General features: G+C 48.4%; 1 protein-coding gene across 1 annotated transcript in view; it reads right to left on the bottom strand.

Moving 5' to 3' along the window:
* Nucleotides 1-27,726, bottom strand: part of LOC311103215 (centrosomal protein of 112 kDa-like) — a gene marked incomplete at its 5' end in the record, with an annotated part of 98,039 nt that overhangs the window by 23,895 nt on the left and 46,418 nt on the right. Inside the window, 2 exons of the mRNA XM_084144758.1 lie at nucleotides 4,865-5,014; nucleotides 9,822-9,884. Of these exons, the coding sequence (XP_084000884.1) occupies nucleotides 4,865-5,014; nucleotides 9,822-9,884 (213 nt within the window). The remainder of the gene's footprint in view (nucleotides 1-4,864; nucleotides 5,015-9,821; nucleotides 9,885-27,726) is intronic.

The following is a 27,726-nucleotide window of genomic DNA, read 5'->3' as shown; positions in this document are numbered from 1 at the left end:
ACCAGGTTTGGGGGGCCAGAAGGCAGGTTGGCGGAGCCTGGATGGAGAGCGGAACCAACTTCCCGTACTCAGGCATGGCAGCATGGGACTGGGCAGGTTCCGCGGTATGCGGAGCGGAGTTCTGTGCCACGAGTGGTCCGGCATAGTCCTGTACGTCCTGTGCGAGCACCCCGCACGTGTTGTGCGAAGGTGGGCATGCAGCCAGGACGGAGTGTGCCGGCTCAGCGCTCGTGGCCTCCAGTGCCTCTCCTCGGTCCCGGATATCCTGCGCCAGTGTCACGTGCTGTTATGCCAGTACGGATACACAGCCCTGTACGTCCTGTGCTGATGCCTCACACAGAGTGTGTGAGGGTAGGCATTCAGCCAGGACGGGTTGTGGCAGCTCTTCACTCCAGGTCTCCTATCCGTCTCCACAGCCCGGCCCGGCCTGTCCCTGCTCCTCGCACCAAGCCTACGGTGTGCGTCGCCAGCCCGGTCCGGCCTGTCCCTGCTCCACGCACCAAGCCTACGGTGTGCGTCGCCAGCCCGGTCCGGCCTGTCCCTGCTCCACGCACCAAGCCTACGGTGTGCGTCGCCAGCCCGGTCCGGCCTGTCCCTGCTCCTCGCACCAAGCCTACGGTGTGCGTCGCCAGCCCGGTCCGGCCTGTCCCTGCTCCTCGCACCAAGCCTACGGTGTGCGTCGCCAGCCCGGTCCGGCCTGTCCCTGCTCCACGCACCAAGCCTACGGTGTGCGTCGCCAGCCCGGTCCGGCCTGTCCCTGCTCCTCGCACCAAGCCTACGGTGTGCGTCGCCAGCCCGGTCCGGCCTGTCCCTGCTCCTCGCACCAAGCCTACGGTGTGCGTCGCCAGCCCGGTCCGGCCTGTCCCTGCTCCACGCACCAAGCCTACGGTGTGCGTCGCCAGCCCGGTCCGGCCTGTCCCTGCTCCTCGCACCAAGCCTACGGTGTGCGTCGCCAGCCCGGTCCGGCCTGTCCCTGCTCCACGCACCAAGCCTACGGTGTGCGTCGCCAGCCCGGTCCGGCCTGTCCCTGCTCCTCGCACCAAGCCTACGGTGTGCGTCGCCAGCCCGGTCCGGCCTGTTCCTACTCCACGCACCAAGCCAGGGGTGCGAGTCGTCAGCCCGGTTCGGCCCGTTCCTACTCCACGCACCAAGCCAGGGGTGCGAGTCGTCAGCCCGGTCCGGCCCGTTCCTACTCCACGCACCAAGCCAGGGGTGCGAGTCGTCAGCCCGGTCCGGCCCGTTCCGGCTCCACGCACCAAGCCAGGGGTGCGCGTCGTCAGTCCAGCACAACCCGTGCCTGGGTCACCGGTGCCTGGTAGGGTACCGGTCAACTGCTCCACTACGGAGCTGAAGCTAACCGCTCCTGCTACGTCCAGTTCAGCTCCAGCCAGCGGGGCCAGACCGGACCAGGGGCGCTATGGGGGGTTTATTGGAGGGTGGTGGGCAAGGCCGGAGCCAGAACTGCCGCCGAGGAGGAATGCCCACCCAGCCCTCCCCTGTTTTGCTCTAGTTGAGGCGCGGTCGCAGTCCGCACCTTTAGGGGGGGGGGGGTACTGTAACACCCTGGCTCTGGGACTCTATATGTTGAGCCAGGGTGTGTTCTTTCTATGTGTTATATTTCTATGTTGGCTAGAGTGACTCCCAATCAGAGGCAACGAGTGTCAGCTGGGGCTGGTTGTCTCTGATTGGGAGCCATATTTAAACTGTCTGTTTTCCCTTTGTGTTTGTGGGTTCTTGTTCCGTGTTGGTCTATGTTACCTAGGACGTTACGAGTCGTTTGTTGTTTTTGTTTACTGTCCGTGTTTATCGCTAATGATAAATAAACATGTTCGTTCATCACGCTGCGCCTTGGTCCTCCTCTCTTAACGACGATCGTGACAATGGAGAATGTATGCACTCACTACTGTAAATCGCTAAATGACTAAAATGTAAATGTGGCCTACATAAGGGTGTCGTAATAATTACATAACCTGTTGTTTGGGCCAGCCAATTAGTGCTAATGACCGGTGGTTCCGGGATCAGAGGGGAGGAGGAGGGAGGGTGTGTGTGGAGTGAGAGTCCAGACTCAGTGAGAGGGAGGAAGTTAGAACAGGGATGAGAAGACTAATCTCTTTATCAGGATCTAGATTTATTATGACTTCTATCATTGTGTCTTGCCATAACAGAGCTGCTACTTGGCACCGCTCAGATCTTCTGGTCAAATCAATGTGGAGGGGTCCTTACAAAACATCCTGTGTGGTCATGTCTGACACAGTTTGTATCTGGCCTGTGGTCCTCTGGATCCACACAGAACAGGCAGACTATGATCAACACCTGGTTCATGAAATATCCATGAGATGCCCATTTCCCCGTCCTCTCTTTAGAGGTTACGGCCGTGGAGACAGTGGTACTAAATTATAACAAGGCTAAAAGCAGTTTAATCTAGTCAGAGAGGAGAGAAGGGACATATGATACCAAAGAGCACATCCGCAACAACAACTGTTTTGGGATTATTACATTCAAATGTCTCCACCGCCACTTTGATGTTATTTTCTTCCCGGCACCATTGTCTTCAGCCCTCATCAGCTTTCATAATCCAGCCTTTGAAGTGAGCAGCGGGCGACGCGATAGTTCCACCGCCACCAAACGGGCCAAAGACCAACTCCGCGCTCCACACACACACACACACACACACACACACACTCTCTGTCCCCTCTCTCTCTACTGCTCGATGTTTCACCCCTCTCTCTCCCCCTCCCTCCTCTCATTCTCTGTGGCGTCTGGACTTTAATCAACAAGTCATTGGTTAATTGGAGGCTCATTAGTGGGTGGTTAAGAACTGGGGGATGGTAATAATGAGGAGATAGATAATAGACAGAGCTGTCTCCTGCTAACACTGGAGATAGGAGACACACACACACACACACAGCCGGGCTGCTGCCTCATACACACACAGGGAGATTGTGGGAGATGTTGTGAGTGAGTGAATGAGTGAGTGAGTGAGTGAGTGAGAGAGAGAGAGAGAGAGAGAGAGAGAGAGAGAGAGAGAGAGAGAGAGAGAGAGAGAGAGAGAGAGAGAGAGAGAGAGAGAGAGAGAGAGAGAGAGGAGAGAGAGAGAGAGAGAGAGAGAGAGAGAGAGAGGGGTAATGTGTATGAGTGTGTGTATAGCTGGAATGTGAGAAAGCTACACCACCAGGCGTATCCAGACACCAGGGGCAGAGACTGGACCAGTCCTTTATTACCCCACACTGTCAGTCAGTCACAGAGGTGTTTGGATTGCAACAGAAGACGTGGCATTTCTCACATTCTAGGTGTGGTGGTGCGGAGCCGCCGGGGTGGCTTATTTAACCCGGGGCAGGCCGGCCTCCCGCGGATCCTACCCAGGAATGAGTGCCCCTCACTTGGCTACAGGGCAGAGTGGGGACTGAGTGTCTGGAGGAAAGAGGATTTATATGGAAGTCTGCTCCCACAAACAGTGCAGAGAGGGTCACCCTTTAAAAACAAACCTCCGTCCCAGACACAACAGTCAATTAAACTAGAGAGAGACACACCCAGACAACTACCACAGTGTCATTGTTTGGCTACTGGAGTTTCAAGTCACAGTTCAAATAACTGATCCTGTATAGGGGCTAGTTCAGCTGGGTAGAACATTGCAGGAACGTTATTTGAATGCTTCATGCCTTTTATTCGAACGGTGCAGAGGTTTATCCGATAAGGTGTTGAATACAGAAATGCTCTGTACAGAATGGACCCACTGTTCTCAAGTTCACATAAAAAACAATCATTCTATGTATCTATCTGTAACCCCTATTGAACAAACCCCAGACATCCACGGCAGATGGATGGAATTTGTAAAATGTGTAAGGAGTACAGAGACTAGGAAGGAATGAGGAAGGAGAGAGAAGGAATGGAAATAACTTCAAAGGAAGAAGGGAAAAAGAAGGGATAAAGAGAGGGGTTGCTCAGCGAGCTAAATAAAGAGTGCTGCAGCAGTAGCAGGCTGATTTAAAGGTCTGCCTCACCCCAGACAGAGAACATACGAGCCACTTAAAGAGCCTCCCAACCACCAAACCCAGGAGTGTGTGTGCATCTGTGTGTGTGAGAGAGACTATGGGGGTTAGCGTGTGTGTGTATGTCAGAGTATGGGGGTTAGAGATGAAACCCATCATAAAAAATGACAAAGCACATACATTTCAACTGTGACCCCAGGTTTAAAGCCCTCTCACAAAGGAGAGGGGACTTGTGTCTAGTCTATAAAAGTCTCCTGGCCAGACCGGGGCACTGAGTGTGTCTGGGCTGGACTGCCAGTCGGCCCCTCCCTGGGACTCAGCCACTGAGGGGGGCCAGGAGGACTGAGGGCTTCAGCAACCACCAACACAGTGTAATGTAGTTTATGAAAGGAAGGCTGGCCTGAATCAGGAAGGCCGGCCTGAATGCTTGTTTCACTTCATCCAGTAAGCAGAACATAATTAACTTTGTTTCATATTCTAGGGGCATTGTGGGAATTAATACAAACGTATCATCAGCATAGCGTCTTGTTTCTCCTCCTCTGTCCTGTTAGCCATGTGTGGAATGTCATTCACCTATTTACCTCTAGCATATAAGCACGGCACAGCAATGCACATTCCTCACGCTGGCTGTTCAACCTATGGGCTCACTCTTGCAATTATCCCCTTCCGCTCTCTCAACCAATGTGCGTAAATCTTGGGATGTATTTATATGTCAACTTACCCATGTTCTCTCACTTGCTGTTTTTCAGCAAAAGTTATCCTTTACCTTTAGGGTCAGTAGTGTGCACTTTGTAGTCTTTAACAGACTTTGTGGCGTGCACCATTCATGGGTACTATATAGTAGTGTCCTTTGCAGACTGTCCATGAAACTTTACCTTGCTCTTAGTGTCTGCATGGCGGCTCATCTGCCTCCTCTCATCATCCCAGTGAGCTGTAGCCTCCTTCAGCTGTCGCTCCTTCTCCTGCTGCTGCCGCAACGCCTCCTCCTTAGCATCACACACTGACGTCTGCAGCTCTGCTATCAACTATGGAGAGAGGGAGGAGAGAGAAAAATATTAGATGGGAGAGGGAGAGGGAGAGAGAGAAGGGGGTGAGAGATGGGTTGGGATGAGAGAGGGAGAGACAAATTGAGAAGGGACAACAGTGAACCCTGGGGAACACCATTCCAAGAGGGTTGATATTGATACATCCCCATATGACACAGACAATATAAACACACTCTAACAACTGACTCTGGGGGTCATGGTTGGTGACTCCTGAACTGACCTCAAGATAATTTTATTTGTCATTGAATACCAAATTGGAATTGATTAGCCAAGTCCTAGGTCCAGGTCCTTAGTGCTCTGTACAGTACAGTTCAGTCCTAGGTCCAGGTCCCTAGTGCTCTGTACAGTATAGTTCAGTCCTAGGTCCAGGTCTCTAGTGCTCTGTACAGTACAGTTCAGTCCTAGGTCCAGGTCCCTAGTGCTCTGTACAGTACAGTTTAGTCCTAGGTCCAGGTCCCTAGTGCTCTGTACAGTACAGTTCAGTCCTAGGTCCAGGTCCCTAGTACTCTGTACAGTACAGTTCAGTCCTAGGTCCAGGTCCCTAGTGCTCTGTACAGTACAGTTTAGTCCTAGGTCCAGGTCCCTAGTGCTCTGTACAGTACAGTTCAGTCCTAGGTCCAGGTCCCTAGTGCTCTGTACAGTACAGTTTAGTCCTAGGTCCAGGTCTCTAGTACTCTATACAGTACAGTTCAGTCCTAGGTCCAGGTCCCTAGTGCTCTATACAGTACAGTACAGTTCAGTCCTAGGTCCAGGTCCCTAGTGCTCTGTACAGTACAGTACAGTTCAGTCCTAGGTCCAGGTCCCTAGTGCTATATACAGTACAGTACAGTTCAGTCCTAGGTCCAGGTCCCTAGTGCTCTATACAGTACAGTACAGTTCAGTCCTAGGTCCAGGTCCCTAGTGCTCTATACAGTACAGTACAGTTCAGTCCTAGGTCCAGGTCCCTAGTACTCTGTACAGTACAGTTCAGTCCAGGTCCCTAGTGCTCTGTACAATACAGTACAGTTCAGTCCTAGGTCCAGGTCTCTAGTGCTCTGTACAGTACAGTTCAGTCCAGTCCTTGGTGTTTTTCCTTCAGTGACATAACCTGTTTGTTGCTGTTGTTTTGAACCGATTTCCATTTCAGGAAGCGTTTAGTTGAGTCTAAATGGAACAGGAGTTTTGATGCTAATGCAAGAGAGAGTGTGGGCAGCAGACAAATGCATTAACATCAAAACACACAACTTGTTGGAGCCGTATACGAAATACTTAACATATTCCCTAACAACATGATGTCATTATCTGTTAAGGTTTTACTGAGTAGAACACTGTGGGAGACCGAAATGTATCTCTTGTTTAGTTACTATAGGTACAGTATATACTGTACCCTAAAGAACAGACACCATTAGTTTAGTGTCTGTCAATGGTGTGTCTCAGCAACTATAGTCTCAGCCATTATTAATGTTCTCACAGTTCTCTGTCTGTCCTGAGAAAAAGAGAGAAATCGACAGAAAGAAAGAGAGCGAGAGAAAGGCAGACAGACAGACAGAGAGAGAGAGAGGCAGAGATGGAGAGAGGAGGAAGAAAGCTCCTATCTTTGTGAAGAGCAGAGTGAGGTTGTGTTGGAGAACTGGTACACACCAAGGTGAAAGGGAGCAGCAGTAGCTTTGAAATACTCCAGTCAAAATGAACATTCTATTGAAGCCACAGCCGGGAGAGAGAAGAGGAGGGAGAAGAGAGGAGAGAGAGAAGAGAGAAGGTAGAGAGAAAGAGAGAGAAAAAATATGAAAAGAGAAAACTGCTCTCTCAGGCCAGTTGAACCGCTCGCGCTGGGCTAGACAGACAGACAGACAGATAGATAATTGTTTACTGTGCATTAGTTCAACTCAACTCTTCGTTCAACAGTCTTACTGGAATCCTCTCATTGAGTGGGAGTTATGGGAATGAGCGCCTTAGCCGACCGCAGAGGGAGAGATTAGGGTTATTTAGTCAGCGGGGCCAGCCACATGAAAGCAACAAATGGCCCATTATTATAGGAACATCAGTTCTGGGCGTAATAATTATTTTGCCATATAGATTCTCTAGCATCTCGTCTGTAGCCTGGAGTGATATAATGACTCACTAACCCTGTCTTTCTCGTTATTCCTGTACCTTTATACCTAGTCTCATATCGAGGGCTTCATCTGACTGTACTCTACTGTAATTGGCCTGAACAGGCCGTCTTTAATTTCACAGGCTGGTTGGTAGCTCTGTTTAGGCTGGGTCTACCTCACCTCAAAGTGAACTTACAGAATGAAAGGCAGTTGCTGGCCGTTTATCGGTCCTCTATGACAGGCAAACTGCATAGTGCAACACAATTAACTCACTAGGGCGTTAACAAGAATGATAAAAAAAACACGTGAACTGACGCACTCCCAGATCAGAAACAACAAATAGTTAAATAATACCCAGAAGGGCATTATTGTCATTTAAACCATTTCTCTTTCAGTTATTGCCTGATTCTACTAGGATGTTAAGTACTTCTATGCATGAAATAATAATAATAGTAGTAAAGATGTGTGTTTCCAGCTCCTAACTGTATTTAAGTTGTTATTACAAGCCTTTCCCATGTTCAACCAGCAGCAGTGTTGAGATAAAGGGCTGGGGGAGCTCCGGGGACCCCCACTGTTGCCTCATCATTAACTAGAGAAGAGAAACAAACAGGGCTGGGTTCAGAGGTCGCTCAGGAAGGCCACGCTCAGCAAGACGATTAAGCAGCCCGGATTTCAGAGACGCTAATTAACGAAGCTCAAAGGACCCTGTGTGTGTGTGTTGTGTGTGTTGTATGTGTGGTGTGTGTTTATTCACACTGTGTGTGTGTGTGCGTGTTGTGTGTGCGTGCATTCACACTGCATGTGTCTACCCTAGTCCCCTCAGGATAATGTATGGCGGCTTGGTAAATTTTAATTGGGATACTACAACCCATGCTACAGTGCTCTCCCTGCGAGAGAGAGCGCGATGACCTCTGACAGACACTTAGGGGTTACACAGTGAGGGCAGCCTCCAAGGTTCAAAGGCCCTCTGTTTACATTAGATCCAGTTGCCCCCAGGGCTCCTATGAATTAAAACCTCTTTAGTCCCTCCAAAACGCCTTTGAAAGTCAAGCCGCTAACACACGTTAACACACGCTACAAATACCAACAAATAGCATGCATTAATATGGTCTTAACATAGAAAAAAACACATGCATGTATAATGTCCTTAGAGCGTTGTGTTTTGTCAATGTCGAACACATGGGAACTGGAGTTTTCAGCAACAGAATGCAGAGGAAGGGTGTTAAGTTGAACTCATGTGAGCGTTGGTTGCGCCCCTTCAAAACAGAGGATTAATCTTTTGCAGCCTCTGTTGACGGAAACTTTACCTCGCCACATAGCAAAGACGAGTAAACACAGAGTGAACTTTCAACTACCACCCGAGACACGTTTGATGTCGGGGGCATTGTGCAACTTCATAAGCTCCTGTTTTCTCACAACATCTGCTTGTCAACCTCGCTTTCAACTCAACGCTGCCGCCGTCGAAAGTGGACCCAAAACAGGGGGATTGAAAAAGACAGAGAGAGAGAGAGAGAGAGAGAGAGAGAGAGAGAGAGAGAGAGAGAGAGAAAGACAAAAAATGGTCCCTCTTTGAATCGTTTCTTCTAAGGTAATGATGTAGCAATTACAGCCTGTGGTAGAATGTGATATTTTACCCCCTTATTTTTTCAGATTGGGATAGATCTAATCTTCTTTGTTTTCAAACATAAACAGTGATTTGTGTTTTAGGGTATTTTATACTGCACAGCTAAAGGCGTTTGAAGCCACAGTCTGGAATCTAGGAATCTGTTTCATTTCAATTCTTTATATTTTTGCTTAAAAAACAAATCTCAGACTGTAGCTTTAAAGCATCCCACATGTCCAAACAGAGCGAGACGAGAGAGAGAGAGAGAGAGAGAGAAAGGGTAGAATGGGGGGAAGAATGGAGGAGAGGAGGAATGGTCTGGTGGTTTTGATTCATGAGCAGAGAGGAGAGTTCCTCTGGCTTTAACTGCTCTCAGTCTGAGGAGATTAGGTTTAATGTTAAACATGTGGTCCCAGCCAGAGGAGAGGAGAACCTTCAAACAAAACTCCTCCTGACGTCATGGCCAGGGGAGGGGAGGGGCAGAGAGGGAGAGACAGAGAGGGGGGGGAGAGAGAACAAGTGTGTGCGTGAGCATGTGTGTGTTTGTGTGTGTGTGTGTGTGCATGCGTGTGTGTGTGTGAGGCACCTAAAAGTTACCTAAAACCCTCATATCTTCCAGCCAATCCCACCTGGGTTCCGTATTGCTGTATGCGAGGCGTTGCATCTACATAAATAGGATTCTACATATGGCTTAAAGGCAAATATGAACATTGTGAAACAACTAGAATCAAACAGTAAAGTCTTGGTTATAAAACCTGGCTAACTAACTGGGCCAGGTTTCCACACCACCTGGACCAAAGCCTGGCTAACCCTCGCCTCCGACGCCTCTGGATGTTACACAAAGACATGAAAGAGAGGAACAGAAGAAGAAGACAAAAACCTAGGAGGTAGAGCTTAGACATTTTTATATGTAGATTCATTTGTCTGCAGCATTATGTTAAACTTGTGGTATATGTGTATGTGTCTGTTGTAAAAGTGTGTGTGTGTTTAAGCAGGGAGGGAAGGGAGGAGTGTATATTTTTTTCTCATAGCTCCCCGCTGAACGTTTGTTTGCTCTTTACAAACAAATCTTCCCCAAAAAAAGGCCAAAAAGAGGAAGAGAAGTGTTTACCTGAGCAGACTTGGCAAGCTTCTGACCGTATTCCTTCTCGATATGCTTCAGTCTACTGGTCGTCTGCAACACAAAGTGGAGAGAGGGAGAGAGTGACAAAGAGATATGCATACAGACACACACGAGAGATATAGAGGGAAAGAGAGAGAGAGAAAGAGATTGAAAGACAGTGAGAGTTGTAAAATTGGACCTGTTTGTAGGAAGTGCACACACACACACACACAAACGCACACACGTACACAGCCGTTGACCCCTGTCTCTTGGCAGTGTGTCCCCCTGCCTGCCTGTCGCTGGGCTGGCGTTACTCTGGGAACGGTGCCAGGCTCGACGCCCCTGTGGCAGCAGCAGCCAGTGAGTGGCCCGGCGGGCACACCGCTCCCTCTGATGCCCTGCCAACTATTCATCACTTAACAGGAAGAGGGAGAAATCAGCCACGGCTGCCAATTATCAGGGAAAAACAGAAGGAAACTGGGGCAGGGGAGACACAACATGGAGGAGGAACATACAGACAAACAGACACAATGTGTTAAAGGCAGACGGACAGACAGATGGAAACAGACAGACGGACAGGCGGACGGAAGGACAGATTGACAGACATGCAAAATGTGATAAAGGCAGACAGACGGGAGTGTTTTTGAGTTGTGCTTTCTGGGTTTTATTCTTCGTCCACTTGGAAAAGGCATTAACAGCCAGCTAGAACCATACATAGAGATTTCACAATAAGCAACCAGACTATCTCTACATTATGACTTGTCACTGAGAGGGTACAGAGCACTGTGAGATATCCCCTCAATATCAACTTTATATAGCTCTGATGTCACAGACATGCCTGTGCAGGTTCAGTGTCAGTCTGGTCTTTCTACAACTCCACTGTGACTGGTTCTGTTTTAACACTCCCTATCTCTCTCTCTCTTTCTCTTTCTCTCTGAAAGTTGAAACACTGTACAAATACAGGATGACTCAAACACAGAGGGCCAGGGAGATTCCACAGGTCAGTCCTGACAACAGATTAGTATAGTCTAAACACCCTTTCAGATCAGCTCTCTCCTGGTGGCACTGACAGACAAACAGACATACTAACAGACAGACGGCCCCGTAATGCTCTGTACTAGCAAACGCACCCCTAAAAAACGAATCAACACCGGTGGGCCTGGCCCTGCTCCCAACACTTCCTGACAAACGGCAAAGGAACAGCAGCCCGCTGTCGAACGGACACACCTGTCACCACGGATACAGGTAGCCGTCACCACGGATACGGCTCTTGTATGTCTTCCTGTCTGTCTGTTTGGCTTTGAACGTCTCTCGTCTGTCTCGCTCTGTCTCTCTAGGGGCTTTACCGGCTGATGAGAGAAAACAAAGCCAGGAATGAACGACAGAAGAGAAATAAAGGAGAAGAAAAGACAGAAAAACAAAAACACTATGCCGGCCCTTTAAATGTTCCTCCTGCACCTGACAGACAGGCAGACTGACACATCCATCCATTCCCCCAGCCTGCCTTTGTTGCTATAGACTGTTCCTGCTTTGACTCCAGCCTGATTAAAGTCCACTGTTGGGCTAAGTGTGTACGTGTGTGTGTGTTTGCTTTCACACATACGGTTTTAGATGTCTAATGAAAAACATAAACCCCCCCATAGGCGAACACTATATATATCTAAAACCACAGGAAAACAGTATACTGATGCATAAAGGTATCTACTTTATATCCAGTAGACATGAATAGTGTTCTGTTCTGAGACAACTAAGCACACAGAAAGACCCACAGGTCTAAAGTAGACTAACGATATGTGAGTGAGTGCAGTGTGTGGTGTGTGAGTATGTGGAGTGTGTGTCTGTCATTGTGTGTGTGTTTTTGTGTGAAACAGTATAGAGAGAGTGTGTGCATGTGTGTGTATTTTAAAGCGGACTACCTGCGCAGCCTGCCAAAAGCGTCTTAGCGCTGAAGGCTCTTTGAGGCCGTATCAGACTCTTCAATCGCTTAATAATCCTGGCTGGTGTGGAGCGGTGAGCGGCTGAGGCTGCCTTTGAAGTGTGTGTGTGAGGAACAGTGGAAGTGGATCTGAAGGCAGGAGCATGCACCGCTTACCAGAACTTAATTAACAATCTGCAGCTGGAACTGGGCCAGTCTCTCACTCTCTCTCTCACACACACACACACACACACACACACACACACACACACACACACACACACACACACACACACACACACACACACACACACACACACACACAAACAAACACACACAAGGCAAGAAGAACGACAACACACACGGACATGCACATACACAAACGGACACACATTATACGCACGGACACACACAAATAAATATTCACAATGCATACACACACAGAAATAGACACAACGCACGCACACACGCACGCACACACAACAAGGTACAGACAGGAAGTCAATGTCAACCTGACAAAGACACACAAACTGGAACCTAGACATAGCTATGGTTGTTTGGCTCCGACCCTGGCTCAAGCTGTACTGCTCTTTCTCTTTCCTTGGAATAGGGCATTGTATTGTTGCAGGAGAAGGAGGAGGAGGCGGCTTTAGGAAAATATCTACACATCATGGTTTGCCAGAGGTTTATCATTTCCTTGTGTTTCCTTAGCTAAGTCACAAAACACATACCGTTTATTGCATTGTATACATCACACATCCTAGAGACAGCCTATATGGAGAAACCACATGATTTCACATGTTACATTTTATTTCACATGTGAAACCATGTGTTTTTGGAAAACTTCACATCAGTGATGGGAAACAAAAATTTGATACAGTTACATATCGCGATATTATTTTGGCGATATTATATCGACACTTTGACTCCAAGTATTGCACCTAAGTATCGTGATAATATCGTATCGTGAGGTCCCTGGTAATTCCCAGCCCTACTTCAAGTGATGATATTTCACATGTGATCACATTACCTTTCACATGTGTATTCAAATTTTCACGTGAATATATTACAGGAGATTTCACAGGAGATGCCCTGCGAACAAAAATGTGTTGTTAGGATACACACACAAACAGTGCTTTTAACATATTTGACACACTTTGACATACATGATTACATTATGAATGTTTATACAGTAATTATTATTCAACATGTCCTCAACTGGGATTTGAACTCACAATCTCTTAGTTCGTGGCATTCCGATCTCCCTGCTACGCCACCATGTCTGTTTTAATGACTGATTTCACGCATTCCTACACGTTGGACTTAAGTAAAGTACAGTGCATTGACTTTTCCCACATTTTGTTACGTTACAGCCTTATTCTAAAATGGATTTAATTAATTTTTTTCCTCATCAATCTACACACAATACCCCATAATGACAAAGCAAAAACAGTTGTATACATTTTTGCAGATTTATTAAAAATAAAGAACAGAAATACCTTATTTACATAAGTATTCAGACCCTTTGCTATGAGACTCGAAATTGAGCTCAGGTGCATCCTGTTTCCATTGATCATCCTTGAGATGTTTCTACAACTTGATTGGAGTTCACCTGTAGTAAATTCAATTGATTGGACATGATTTAGAAAGGCACACACCTGTCTATATAAGGTCCCACAGTTGACAGTGCATGTCAGTGCAAAAAACAAGCCATGAGGTCGAAGGAATTGTCCGTAGAGGATTGTGTTGAGGCACAGATCTGGGGAAGGGTAACAGAAAATGTCTGCAGCATTGAAGGTCCCAAAGAATACAGTGGCCTCCATCACTCTTAAATGGAAGAAGTTTGGAACCACCAAGACTCTTCCTAGAGCTGGCCACCTGGCTAAACTGAGCAATCTGGGGAGAAGGACCTTGGTCAGGGAGGTGATAGTCACGCTGACAGAGCTCCAGAGTTCCTCTGTGGAGATGGGAGAATCTTCCAGAAGGACAACCATCTCTGCAGCACTCCACCAATCAGGCCTTTATGGTAGAGTGGCCAGACGGAAGCCACTCCTCAGTAAAAAGCACATGACAGCCCGCTTGGAGTTTGCCAAAAGGCACCTAAAGGACTCTCAGACCATGAGAAACAAGATTCTCTGGTCTGATGAAACCAAGATTGAACTCTTTGGCCTGAATGCCAATCGTCACGTCTGGAGGAAACCTGGCACCATCCCTACGGTGAAGCATGGTGGTGGCAGCATCATGTGGCGGGGATGTTTTTCAGCGGCAGGGACTGGGAGACTAGTCAGGATCGAGGGAAAGATGAACGGAGCAAAGTACAGAGAGATCCTTGATGAAAAACAACTCTAGAGGGCTCAGGACATCAGACTTGGGTGAAGGTTCACCTTCCAACAGGACAACGACCCTAAGCACACAGCCAAGAAAACGCAGGAGTGGCTTCGGGACAAGTCTCTGAATGCCCGTGAGTGGCCCAGCCAAAGCCCGGACTTGAACCCAATCGAACATCTCTGGAGAGACCTGAAAATAGCTGTGCAGCGACACTCCCCATCCAACCTGACAGAGCTTGAGAGGATCTGCAGAGAAGAATGGGACAAACTCCCCAAATACAGGTGTGCCAAGCTTGTAGCGTCATACCCAAGAAGACTCAAGGCTGTAATCACTACCAAAGGTGCTTCAACAAAGTACTGAGTAAAGGGTCTGAATACTTATGTAAATGTCATATTTCAGTTGTTTATTTTTTATACATTTGCAAACATTTCTAAAAACCTGTTTTTGATTTGTCATTATGGGGTATTGTTTGTAGATTGAAGCGGGGGAAAAAACAATTTAATCAATTTTAGAATAAGGCTGTAATGTAACAAAATGTGGAAAAAGCCAAGGGGTCTGAATACTTCCCGAATGCACTGTAAATCTCAGCTTTGGTAAAAATACACAATGATTTTTAAAAAATATTTATAAGAGTGATTCAGGAGTAACATTAAAACAGAATAATATGCCCCACCAACATTAGACTACACAGAAAACCCCTCAAATTGCTGAAATAAGTAAATAAAATCAATGATGAGAGAATAGTCAGATTAACTGATAACTAAAATAGCAGTGCAGATGGCACTGTTTTGCTAAATACAGAGATTTTAGGCAATGAATGTGTAGAGGAATGCTACAGACTTTGCGGCACAGCAGAAAGATCAGCGTACCCAAACCCAGAGATTTTGAGTTTGAATCCCAGGTGGGGTCATATTGAAAATTCATTACTAAGTAATCATGTCAAATGTAATTGTCAGTGATTCAAGACTTTTGTACACTATTTTAGCTGAACAGTGTACCACTTACTTCAAAAACCCCATACAATTTCATCCCCTTACAAAAAAACACACATGTGAAATCACATTTTCACATGTTGAGAAGAAAGTTTCACAGGTAAAAAATAAAAATAAAATAAAAGCGACATGTAAGGTCAGTTGTTCACATGTGAAATCTGTTCACATGTATTACATTTAGAGTTCTGATGTTAACACCACCTTTTCACATGTGAGGACAATAACATGTTTTCACCTCACATGTTCACATATGTTCATATTCACAGTTGAAATCTGCAGTTTCACATGTAAAAAAGCATTCACATGTGAAAATCTAACTCTCACATGTGGAATTGCATTTTCACATGTGAAAAACTTTTTTTATTTTTTTATTTTGCATCTCCATGTTGTCACATTTATTTCACATGAGATCATGCTTTCACATGTGTAGTTTCATGTTATCACATGTTGCTTTTACATGTTGTCTCATGTTATCACATTAACTTCACATAAGGTCATGTGAAATTCATGTGCTTTTTTCTGTAAGGGAGGATATTTCTTCCATATGGACCTTTTTTTCAGGAATGTTTTAAATCAACAATATCAGGACAGAGAGATCTGGGTTTAGCTAATCTTTGACAACACAACAAAATGACATGATACTACGAGATTCACGAGAGGCCGGCTAGCATTCAGGTGATGTCATTGCAGTAAGAGTGGGAGGAAAATATGTGATGTTTGACAGGTGCGCGGATAAAGGGTCGGGGCTAGGTACTTTCTATATGACTGTTATCTCCAAGGTGACTTAATAAACGGATGAAACAACCCAAAATAAAACCTGCTAACACTATACTTCAGCTGACCTTATGTACATACATACAGTATTAATAAAGCCTTTATGAATACTACATAACATGTTATAACAGAAGTCACAAACTGGTATGATCATTATAAAGACCTTATAAACAAGAACATAATGTCACGCACGTTGACTGATGACTCGTGGAACCAAGGCGCAGCGTGATAAGCGTACATCTTTAATTAGTACTTAACACACGAACAAAACCAAAACAACAAACCAACGATACGTGAAGTCCTGAGGTTACACACACCAAACCTTTACGGATCAAGATCCCACAAACTAACTGGTGCCAACAGGCTGCCTAAGTATGGTCCCCAATCAGAGACAACGAGCTACAGCTGCCTCTGATTGGGAACCACCCTGGCCAACATAGATTTAAACGATCTAGAACAAAAAACATAGAAAACTAAACATAGAGAAATCCACACCCTGGCTCAACATTTAAGAGTCCCCAGAGCCAGGGCGTGACACATAAACATATACTGAAAGTCTGATTTGTAAACATTACAGAGAGAACAACGACTAGCGGTGTCCCAGGTATGAGTTGTCTCAGTGATCTATAGGCCTTTCAACACTAGGTGCACTACAGTGACTGACTGGTACAGACACCTCTATATCTACCTAACACACGTCTCTGGCAGCAATTTGGGTTACATTTACGAGGGAGAGGACTCCGGGAGATGTTATTTGCTTGTTTGTCTGTAATCACTGTGTACAAGTGTGTGTGTGTGTGAGTGTGTGTGTAAGCGCCTCTTGAAGTGTCATGGCAGTAATGAGAAGCCTCCCATCATTGGCTCTGTCAGTTCAAATTCTCCGCAACATCACTGTTCCTCCTAACAGGCACTGCTGCACCCACTTAATACATATCGCACGAACGCACACAAGTCTACACATGGATGAGTCATTGCCTGAACACATCTGCCTGTCTTAGACTTGGAGGGTGTGTCTGCTTGGTATTAGAGAAGCCGTTACAGGCATTATAACATAGCAGAGTCTCGTAATGTGATGCCTAACTTCATACAGTGTGTTCATCACCAAAGGCCTACTAGGTAAATAGGGTCAGACACGTGAGGTATGGTGGTAGTAGTACAAACAAAGTTTGACATTGAGTGCTCGAGAGAGAGACCCTGGGTAGTACACACACTGGTCTGGTGTGTGTGTGTGTGTCTTCGTACATGCATGGTCAAGATATAGCTAGGTGTTCAAACACTTTTCTCAGTCCTGTGTTTGGTAAGGGTGACCGTATGCTAATGTCAGTCTTTACGTTTACATTTTAGTCATTTAGCAGACGCTCTTATCCAGAGCAATTAGGGTTAAGTGCCTTGCTCAAGGGCACATAGACAGATTCGAAGCAGCAACCTTTTGGTTACTAGCCCAGCGCTCTTAACGCTAGGCTACCTGCCTTCAGACAGCAACATCTCTTTCTAACTCTATCTTTTTCTTTCTACCTAGCTATCTCTTAGTCTCTCCAACTCAATTCCTGTCATGTTTACATCAGTTGGAACCACTTAGCTATAGAGGAAGGGCTGGACTGCACTGTTTGATTTTCATATTGAGCTCTCCTTTTAACTCTCTCCTTTTAAATCCCTCTCTTTTTAACTCTCTCTCTTCTTTGAGGCTGTCTAGAGTTGGGAGGGGAGGGGGAGGGGGAGGTCTGTCTCACCTCTATTAAGGTGGATTAGTGGGGCAGACAGGGGGTGACAGAGGGGGCCAGAGAGGGGCTTAGACAGGGGTCCATGGATGCATCTGTGTGCAGATTTGGGGGGGGGTTGTGGTAGATCAGCTTCTCTGTGACGGCCACTGACGTCTTAAAGCGGTCGGACCACCTGCGGGTTGTTCCATTAGATGACCCCGGGGGTCGGAACACCTGCGGGTTGTCCATTAGATGACCCTGGGGGTGTTTGGCTAAGCAGAGGGCTGCGGTACAAGATGCTCTTCTCTCTCCTCCTCTTCTACCTTCCCCTGTGTTTTCTGTTCTTCTTTCTCCATCTCATCTTCCTCCACCTCTCTAAATATCCCTCCAGAGTTGTGTTCGAAAGCAAACTGACTGTAATCTACAACATTCTCTACAGGATAGGAGCTGTCTGCCTTGATTAATGCGATTGAGAGACCGTGAGAGATCGTAGAGAGTAGACCAATGCGCAGCGTTAGTTGCAAACATATTTATTTATATAATGAATGCACGAACAAAACAACAAAACGAAAACGTGACGCCCTACGGTAAACACAACCCAAACGGAACAAGATCCCACAAACACGAATGGAAAACAGACTGTTTAAATATGGTTCCCAATCAGAGACAACCAGCCACAGCTGACACTCGTTGCCTCTGATTGAGAACCACACTGGCCAACATAGAAATAGAACACATAGACCTACCACACAGAACTAGAATACATAGAATCTACACACCCTGGCTCAACATATAGAGTCCCCAGAGCCAGGGTGTGACAGTACCCCCCCCCAAAGGCGCGGACTGCGACCGCGCCTCAACATAGACAAACCAGGGGAGGGCTGGGTGGGCATTCCTCCTCGGAGGCGGTTCCGGCTCCGGGCTTGACCACCACCCTTCAATACTCCCCCCGTAGCGCCCCTGGTCCGGTCTGGCCCCGCTGGCTGGAGCTGGACTGGACATCGTAGGAGCGGATTGCTTCAGCTCCGGTGTGGAGCAGCTGACCGGTACCTGACCAGGCACCGGTGACCCAGGCACGGGTTGTGCCGGACTGACGACGCACACCCCTGGCTTGGTGCGTGGAGCAGGAACGGGCCGGACCGGACTGACGACACACACCCCTGGCTTGGTACGTGGAGCAGGAACGGACCGGACCGGACTGACGATGCGCACCCTTGGCTTGGTGCGTGGAGCAGGAACGGGCCGGACCGGGCTGACGATGCGCACCCCTGGTTTGGTGCGTGGAGCAGCAACGGGCCTTACCGGGCTGACGACTCGCACCCCTGGCTTGGTGCGAGTGGCAGGAACAGGCCGGGCCGGGCTGACGACTCGCACCCCTGGCTTGGTGCGAGTGGCAGGAACAGGCCGGGCCGGGCTGGCGACGCGCACCGTAGGCTTGGTGCGAGTGGCAGGAACAGGCCGGGCCGGGCTGGCGACGCGCACCGTAGGCTTGGTGCGAGTGGCAGGAACAGGCCGGGCCGGGCTGGCGACGCGCACCGTAGGCTTGATGCGAGTGGCAGGAACAGGCCGGGCCGGGCTGGCGACGCGCACCGTAGGCTTGGTGCGAGTGGCAGGAACAGGCCGGGCCGGGCTGTGGAGACGGATAGGAGGCCTGGAGTGAAGAGCGGCCACAACCCGTCCTGGCTGAATGCCTACCTTCACACACTCTGTGTGAGGCATCCGCACAGGACGTACAGGGCTGTGTACCCGTACTGGCATAACAGCACGTGACACTGGCGCAGGATATCCGGGACTGAGGAGAGGCCCTGGAGACCACGAGCGCTGAGCCGGCACACTCCGTCCTGGCTGCATGCCCACCTTCGCACGACACGTGCGGGGTGCTCGCACAGGACGTACCGGACTATGCCGGACCACTCGTGGCACAGTACGCAGCTCCGCATACCGCGGAACCTGCCCAGTCCCATGCTGCCATGCCTGAGTACGGGGAGTTGGCTCTGCTCTCCATCCAGGCTCCGCCAACCTGCCTTCTGGCCCCCCAAACCCGGTGGCCTCCTCTCCAAATCTCCCAAATCGCCCTGTGGCAGCCTCCTGCTGCCCAGTCGCCCATGCCGTGTGCCCCCCCCTAATTTTTTTTTGGGGTTGCCTCTCGTCCGACCGACGACGACACTGTTTACGCCGTTGCTCCTCTCTACGTCGCGCCTCTACCGTCTCCCTCCATGGACGGCGATCCATCCCGGCCTGGATTTCCTCCCAGGTCCAGGACCCCTGCCCGTCCAAGATCTGCTCCCACGTCCAGGCTGCCTGCTCCTGGACACGCTGCTTGGTCCTGGTATGGTGGGATCTTCTGTCACGATCGTCGTAGAGAGTAGACCAATGCGCAGCGTTAGTTGCAAACATATTTATTTATATAATGAATGCACGAACAAAACAACAAAACGAAAACGTGACGTCCTACGGTAAACACAACCCAAACGGAACAAGATCCCACAAACACGAATGGACTGTTTAAATATGGTTCCCAATCAGAGACAACCAGCCACAGCTGACACTCGTTGCCTCTGATTGAGAACCACACTGGAAAACATAGAAATAGAACACATAGACCTACCACACAGAACTAGAATACATAGAATCTACACACCCTGGCTCAACATATAGAGTCCCCAGAGCCAGGGTGTGACAATGTATGCATGAACGTCATACACAACATGTTATATCCCCCCTCACCCATAAACAACACAACAGCTCTGACTTTCATCTTCATATACACACACACACACGCACACACGTACACACACACACACACACACACACACCCCTCTAAATCAGATGTTCTGCTGTTAAGCCTCCATCCCTGTCTGTCACTCTGAGGTGATCCTCATCTCTGTCTGTCACTCTGAGGTGATCCTCATCTCTGTCTGTCACTCTGAGGTGATCCTCATCCCTGTCTGTCACTCTAAGGTGATCCTCATCTCTGTCTGTCACTCTGAGGTGATCCTCATCCCTGTCTGTCACTCTAAGGTGATCCTCATCTCTGTCTGTCACTCTAAGGTGATCCTCATCCCTGTCTGTTACTCTGAGGTGATCCTCATCTCTGTCTGTCACTCTAAGGTGATCCTCATCCCTGTCTGTTACTCTGAGGTGATCCTCATCTCTGTCTGTCACTCTGAGGTGATCCTCATCCCTGTCTGTCACTCTGAGGTGATCCTCATCTCTGTCTGCACTCTGAAGTGATCCTCATCTCTGTCTATCACTCTGAGGTGATCCTCATCTCTGTCTGTCACTCTGAGGTGATTCTCATCACTGTCTGTCACTTTGAGGTGATCCTCATCTCTGTCTGTCACTCTGAGGTGATTCTCATCCTTGTCTGTCACTCTGAGGTGATTCTCATCCCTGTCTGTCACTCTGAGGTGATCCTCATCTCTGTCTGTCACTCTGAGGTGATTCTCATCCCTGTCTGTCACTCTGAGGTGATTGCAGGACGTCTTCTTTGATCATTCCCTCCTCTGTTTTGCTATATAATCCATGACCAGGAATAATGAGATTTGGTGTATCTCCAAATGGCAGAGAACCAGTTAGTGGAGAGAGGCCGTTGGTTGAGGCAGAACAACAAGGATGACAAACATACAAACAGCACCACCATCTCCTGGCTGACGGAAGAACAGGATTCACACAATAGCTACTTCAAACCCTTCAAGACAGTGATACACACGCTAAAACACTAACACTGTGGTGATTACATACCCCAGTGGGTACAGTGCATTCGGAAAGTATTCAGACCCCTTGACCTTTTCCACATTTTGTTACGTTACAGCCTTGTTCTAAAATGGATTAAATTGTTTTTTTCCCCTCATCAATCTACACACAATACCCCATAATGACAAAGCAAAAACCGGTTTTTAGACATTTCTGCAAAAGATAAAAAATAAAAATGAAATAATAAATAAATATCACATAATGTCACATCTGACAGTGTATTGACGTTGCTTTTTAGTTGTCCATCAGCAACGTGACTGACCAGGAACATACTCTGATCTCTAGTCATGGCCAATATGCTACAACGTTAGTATTTAGATTCTGCATTAACCCTAATGGAAAAATACATTGTCTAAACATCAATAACTGTGCGTAACCACATTACTATTCAGACAGTCTGCTTTCTGTTTCTCTACATCTAGGCCTACACGTGAGACAGAGACAGAGAGAGAGGAAGACAGTGAGGAAGAGCGAAAGAGAAAGATGTGGCTGAAGTGAAATCTGCTGGAGGCCTGAGGCTATACCTTCTGAAGAACTGAGTGATTGAGAGAGAGAGAGAGGAGAGAAACTCCATCTGCTCACACTTAAAGGCCTGGCAGCTCGATCTTCTCCTGTGCCTGCTTTAATTCTTCTCTCCTTTCTTTCATCTCTCCTTCCTTCCCGTTGTCATAGCCGAAGAAACCTAAAATAACCATGGCGTTTGTGTACCACACACCTCGTTACCATTGCGATGTGGGTGCTGGACGGTGGAGGCCAGGTGTCATTACCGTTAGCCAGATGAGAGTACAGAGTACAGAGGAGAGCTACGCCAGCTAGCTACACAGGGTTAACCAACACACAGGCTGACACATAGGAAGACTCTGATTATCTCCTCTCTCTGTCTGGGTTTTATCACGGCTGGTCTGGATGAACGAGAGAGCAGTGGAGGAGTGTGGGGAGAAGAGGAGCAAGGGGTGGAATTGGAGGAGTCTGAGGAAAGGATTCTCTCTCTCTCTCTCTCTCTCTCTCTCTCTCTCTCTCTCTCTCTCTCTCTCTCTCTCTCTCTCTCTCTCTCTCTCTCTCTCTCTCTCTCTCTCTCTCTCTCTCTCTCTCTCTCTCGACAGGTGGGGTGAGTGTTTGGGGGTGTGTGTGTGGGTGTTTGTGTGGGTGTATGTGTTTATGTGTGTGTGTGGGTGCGAGTGTGTGTGAGACACAGTGTGTGTGTGTGTGTGTGTGTGGTCATTAGGGAGGGAGACAACAGAGAGCAGTTTACTAGGCCTTAGAGCTCAGAGTAAAACACTTTGATGTAAAACACTGATTCACAACATTAACTTCTGTATTGTAAACCTCTTCTCTTCTCAACATGCATTGGAAGCTTTAACTGAGACACACAATACTACAATGTGAAGCTTGTCCATTGAGGACTATGTATGTCTTTACCTGTCTCAATATAGCAGCATAGTTAGTGAGGAAACAACAGAGTGGATGAGACAGCCAGTGTGTGTGTGTGTGTGTGTGTGTGTGTGTGTGTGTGTGTGTGTGTGTGTGCGTGCGTGGGAGTGTGAGAGAGAGAGAGAGAGAGAGAGAGAGAGAGAGAGAGAGAGAGAGAGAGAGAGAGAGAGAGAGAGAGAGAGAGAGAGAGTGTGTGTGTTCTCGGAAACACCTTTCGCTTTTTCAAAAAATCGTCATAGCCCCTAATTCTGGTAAGGCAAGCTCTTTCTAGGAAGCCCTGATACTCTTTGCTTTGCCATGACTTGAAGGGAGAGGAAGTGGAAAAGAGTGAGGGATAGCGGGAGGGAGGTAGGTAAATAAGAGAACCAGATAAGGTTAAGTGAGAGGCAGGAGGCCTCCTCTGAGCAGCCCAGAGCAGAGGCAGTGTTATCGGGCACACAGAAACTTCACAGGCCCCTCTGTGGAGGATGGAGATTGAGAGGCCGGGGCTGCACGTGTGTGTATGGGGGGGGGGTAGAAGAGACGTTATGGACACACACACACATAGGCAGATAAACCTCAATAGCAGCCAAACAGTGAAATACCCCCACCTACTCTCTCTCTCGTTCTCCTATATCTCCCCATTTCTCTCTCTGCTTTTCTTTCTCGGGCGTTAGAACAATCTTAATGCGTGATCTTATCTCCTCTAAAATACTGTTTCTCATTATTTCATTCCCCCAGCTTTCTGTCTCTCTCAAACACACGCTTCTTTGATGAGAATCCATTCATGGATTTAATGGATTTCTCCTGCCTTTACTCCGGGATCTAGGAGATGCCTTCAAACACTCCGGCCGGCCCAGGCTTCAAGCTTCAAGACCGACCGGGCTGGGGCGGATTGCAAAGGACAGCATTTTTCTACCTCAGCATCAAAAGAATAAGACATTTCAGCTCAGAAAACAGCCGGCCCAGTCAATATGGAGCTGAAACTGGCCAACGTCAATCGCACATTAAATAACTGCCATGAAACTGCGCTGGAACTTGGAACTTTTTTCACCCATCATTCCTATGTCAAACTTTTTTATCACAGATAAAAAGAGGGGGGAAAAGTTTCCTACGTAACTTTCGCCTAACATTTGAGCTCGCTTCTGACCCTGTGTGTGCATTTCCAGCTAAAAAGGACCAACTGGATTTTGGGCTGAAACTCATCAGTTCTCTTTTAAAGAAAAGTATGCCACATATCTATCACATTGCAGAGGGTGTATAAACCTAGTTCAACTCCGCTCAGAATTTCAGTTGGACATCAGACCCTCTGACATCTGCAGGTCATCATAATATCATCCTGCCGTCTCAGATGGAAAATAGGAGGGAAGAAGAAACCACTAAATGAGTTACGGCTGGTAAACAACTCTTACGTGTCTGGTGTGATTGGTTTTATGTGAGAGGAAGAGAAACAGACAGGAAAAGAGGCGTTCCTTCATACTTCATATACTATACAGTCATGCACTGTCTCACCAACTGTCATTCTCTCCCATACTAACTCTTCTATATGGATCCAAAATGGAGCTGGGTGCCCCGGCGGTCCCTGCATTCCGGGCCTAATGCGGTGCAGCTGGGCTGGGGCCTAATGAAAGAGAGGCTCTTTGATGGGCCCTGCTCAGGATTAGGCTCTGATCAACACCACCTTCCCCGGGCTTCCTGCTCAACCTGCACGGGATTATGGGTGATTTCCCAGCCCTGGGCTGTATTACGTGCAATGGAGGGGCTATTGGACATAATGAACAGGGGCTGGGAGGGGCTATTAGACATAATGAACAGGGGCTGGGAGGGGCTATTAGACATAATGAACAGGGGCTGGGAGGGGCTATTGGACATAATGAACAGGGGCTGGGAGGGGCTATTAGACAAAATGAACAGGGGCTGGGAGGGGCTATTAGACATAATGAACAGGGGCTGGGAGGGGCTATTAGACATAATGAACAGGGGCTGGGAGGGGCTATTGGACATAATGAACAGGGGCTGGGAGGGGCTATTAGACATAATGAACAGGGGCTGGGAGGGGCTATTAGACATAATGAACAGGGGCTGGGAGGGGCTATTAGACATAATGAACAGGGGCTGGGAGGGGCTATTAGACATCCAGTCCATTATTACTACCTCTTCTTTTACTTGTAGTCCCCTAACCCCCTCCTCTCCATATACCCCTGAAGCTACAAAGTTAATTCTTGACTAGAATACAAATGGAAGGCTAACCTGTTGGGGTGGCTGGATAAATGTGTAGCATTATTAAACCCTGCCTGTCAGACAGGTTCTGCTGGATAAATGTGTAGCATTATTAAACCCTGCCTGTCAGACAGGTTCTGAAAGGTCTCCTTAGATAATAGTCAGTCAGTCAGATGATGTCAGTTACTCAGTTAGATGATGTCAGTCGGTCAGTCAGTCAGTCAGTCAGATGATGTCAGTCGGTCAGTCAGTCAGTCAGTCAGTCAGTCAGTCAGTCAGTCAGTCAGTCAGATGATGTCAGTTACTCAGTTAGATGATGTCAGTCAGTCAGTCAGATGATGTAAGTTACTCAGTCAGTTACATGATGTCAGTCTGTCACTGAGGGGTGAGATATGGAGCGACAAACTCAGACATCGGCTACACACTGTAGCCAAACCCCAATCTGTAGCACTGCCAAACCCAGGCCCTCCGCTCCACTCTCACACACACACACACACTTTGACTCCCCCTGCAAAAACCTAGTTCATACCGTAACCACTCATGAAAAACGATTGCTTGATAAAGAGAGAGTCAGACAGAGTCAGAGAGAGTAAAACTAGAGCAGTGTCAATGTGACTGATAGTGGAATAATAATTAATCTGTTACAGCTTGTAAAAGGAAGATTAATCTGTTACACCTTTTAACACTAGAACCGCTAAAGCAGTCATTTTGACTGCTTGTGATTTTTTTTTACTCATGCCCCCCTGTCCTTAACTTTTCCTAAATAAGTCTATATACCACACTGACACTGTTAGAATCTTAATATCACAAACATAATTGGAGTTATAACCAGTTTTAGGAGGGCATTTTATTTCTCCCAACAGTAGGGCCTGCTCCACTCCTTCTCCCAACAGTAGGGCCTGCCCCGCTCCTTTACCCAACAGTAGGGCCTGCCCCGCTCCTTTACCCAACAGTAGGGCCTGCTCTACTCCTTCTCCCAACAGTAGGGCTAGCCCCGCTCCTTCTCCCAACAGTAGGGCCTGCCCCGCTCCTTTACCCAACAGTAGGGCCTGCTCTACTCCTTCTCCCAACAGTAGGGCCTGCTCTACTCCTTCTCCCAACAGTAGGGCCTGCCCCGCTCCTTTACCCAACAGTAGGGCCTGCTCTACTCCTTCTCCAAAACAGTAGGGCCTGCCCCGCTCCTTTACCCAACAGTAGGGCCTGCTCCGCTCCTTCTCCCAACAGTAGGGCCTGCCCCGCTCCTTTACCCAACAGTAGGGCCTGCTCCACTCCTTCTCCCAACAGTAGGGCCTGCCCCGCTCCTTTACCCAACAGTAGGGCCTGCTTCGCTCCTTCTCCCAACAGTAGGGCCTGCCCCGCTCCTTTACCCAACAGTAGGGCCTGCTCTACTCCTTCTCCCAACATTAGGGCCTGCTTCGCTCCTTCTCCCAACAGTAGGGCCTGCCCCGCTCCTTCTCCCAACAGTAGGGCCTGCTCTACTCCTTCTCCCAACAGTAGGGCCTGCTTCGCTCCTTCTCCCAACAGTAGGGCCTGCTCTACTCCTTCTCCCAACAGTAGGGCCTGCTCTACTCCTTCTCCCAACAGTAGGGCCTGCTCTACTCCTTCTCCCAACAGTAGGGCCTGCTTCGCTCCTTCTCCCAACAGTAGGGCCTGCCCCGCTCCTTTACCCAACAGTAGGGCCTGCTCTACTCCTTCTCCCAACAGTAGGGCCTGCTCTACTCCTTCTCCCAACAGTAGGGCCTGCTTCGCTCCTTCTCCCAACAGTAGGGCCTGCCCCACTCCTTTACCCAACAGTAGGGCCTGCTCTACTCCTTCTCCCAACAGTAGGGCCAGCCCCGCTCCTTTACCCAACAGTAGGGCCTGCTCTACTCCTTCTCCCAACAGTAGGGCCTGCCCCGCTCCTTCTCCCAACAGTAGGGCCTGCTCCACTCCTTCTCCCAACAGTAGGGACTGCCCCGCTCCTTTACCCAACAGTAGGGCCTGCTCTACTCCTTCTCCCAACAGTAGGGCCTGCTCCACTCCTTTACCCAACAGTAGGGCCTGCCCCGCTCCTTTACCCAACAGTAGGGCCTGCTCTACTCCTTCTCCCAACAGTAGGGCCTGCTCTACTCCTTCTCCCAACAGTAGGGCCTGCTCTACTCTTTCTCCCAACAGTAGGGCCTGCTTCGCTCCTTTACCCAACAGTAGGGAGAATAACAAGACAACGGAACACAATCAAGTGTCACGTTTCAGACAGACGACCAGAGGACCACAATTGCGTCACACCAGAAAGTTTATTAAAACTTAAGGGAAAAGGGAAGTAGGGAGTGAGTGAAGGCTCCAGGGGTAACAGGGATCCCGTCCAATGTGCTGGGTCTGTGCCCCCCCCAGTGGCAGCGATGCGTCCTATGACGCCGGTGGTGGGTGGTCCAGAAGTCCTGGGGGGGGGAAACACAGACACAACGGGGCGGATGAAACAAGGCAGCAGTACAGTTCAAGGGAAATCCAAATACGTTGTAGCAAGGCAGAAGGCTGGTCAGAGTTACCGGGATTGAAGAGTAGTCAGGAGTCGTTATGGCAGAAAGCAGGTCTGGTTTTCCTGGGGCAGAAGAGTATCCAAGAATCAGGCAGGTCCGGGGTCACAAAACAAGGGTGAGCCAGAAGCGAGAGCAAACAGGTTCCGGGTGTGAGCTTTGCAGACGATCTGACAAAGGAGAGCTGAAAGACAGGGCTTTAAATACTGGGAGAGGTTAGTGGGTAATGCAGCGCAGCTGGCAGAGTAATTAGAGCAGAGCAGAGCAGGGACAGGTGGAGCTAGTTAGGCTGAGTAGAGAGAGTGG

This window comes from Coregonus lavaretus, assembly GCF_964263955.1.
Source record: "Coregonus lavaretus genome assembly, chromosome: 28".
NCBI classification, from domain to species: domain Eukaryota; kingdom Metazoa; phylum Chordata; class Actinopteri; order Salmoniformes; family Salmonidae; genus Coregonus; species Coregonus lavaretus.
Note: the sequence above shows the minus strand (reverse complement) of the source record. Positions and strands in the feature narration are given on the sequence as shown.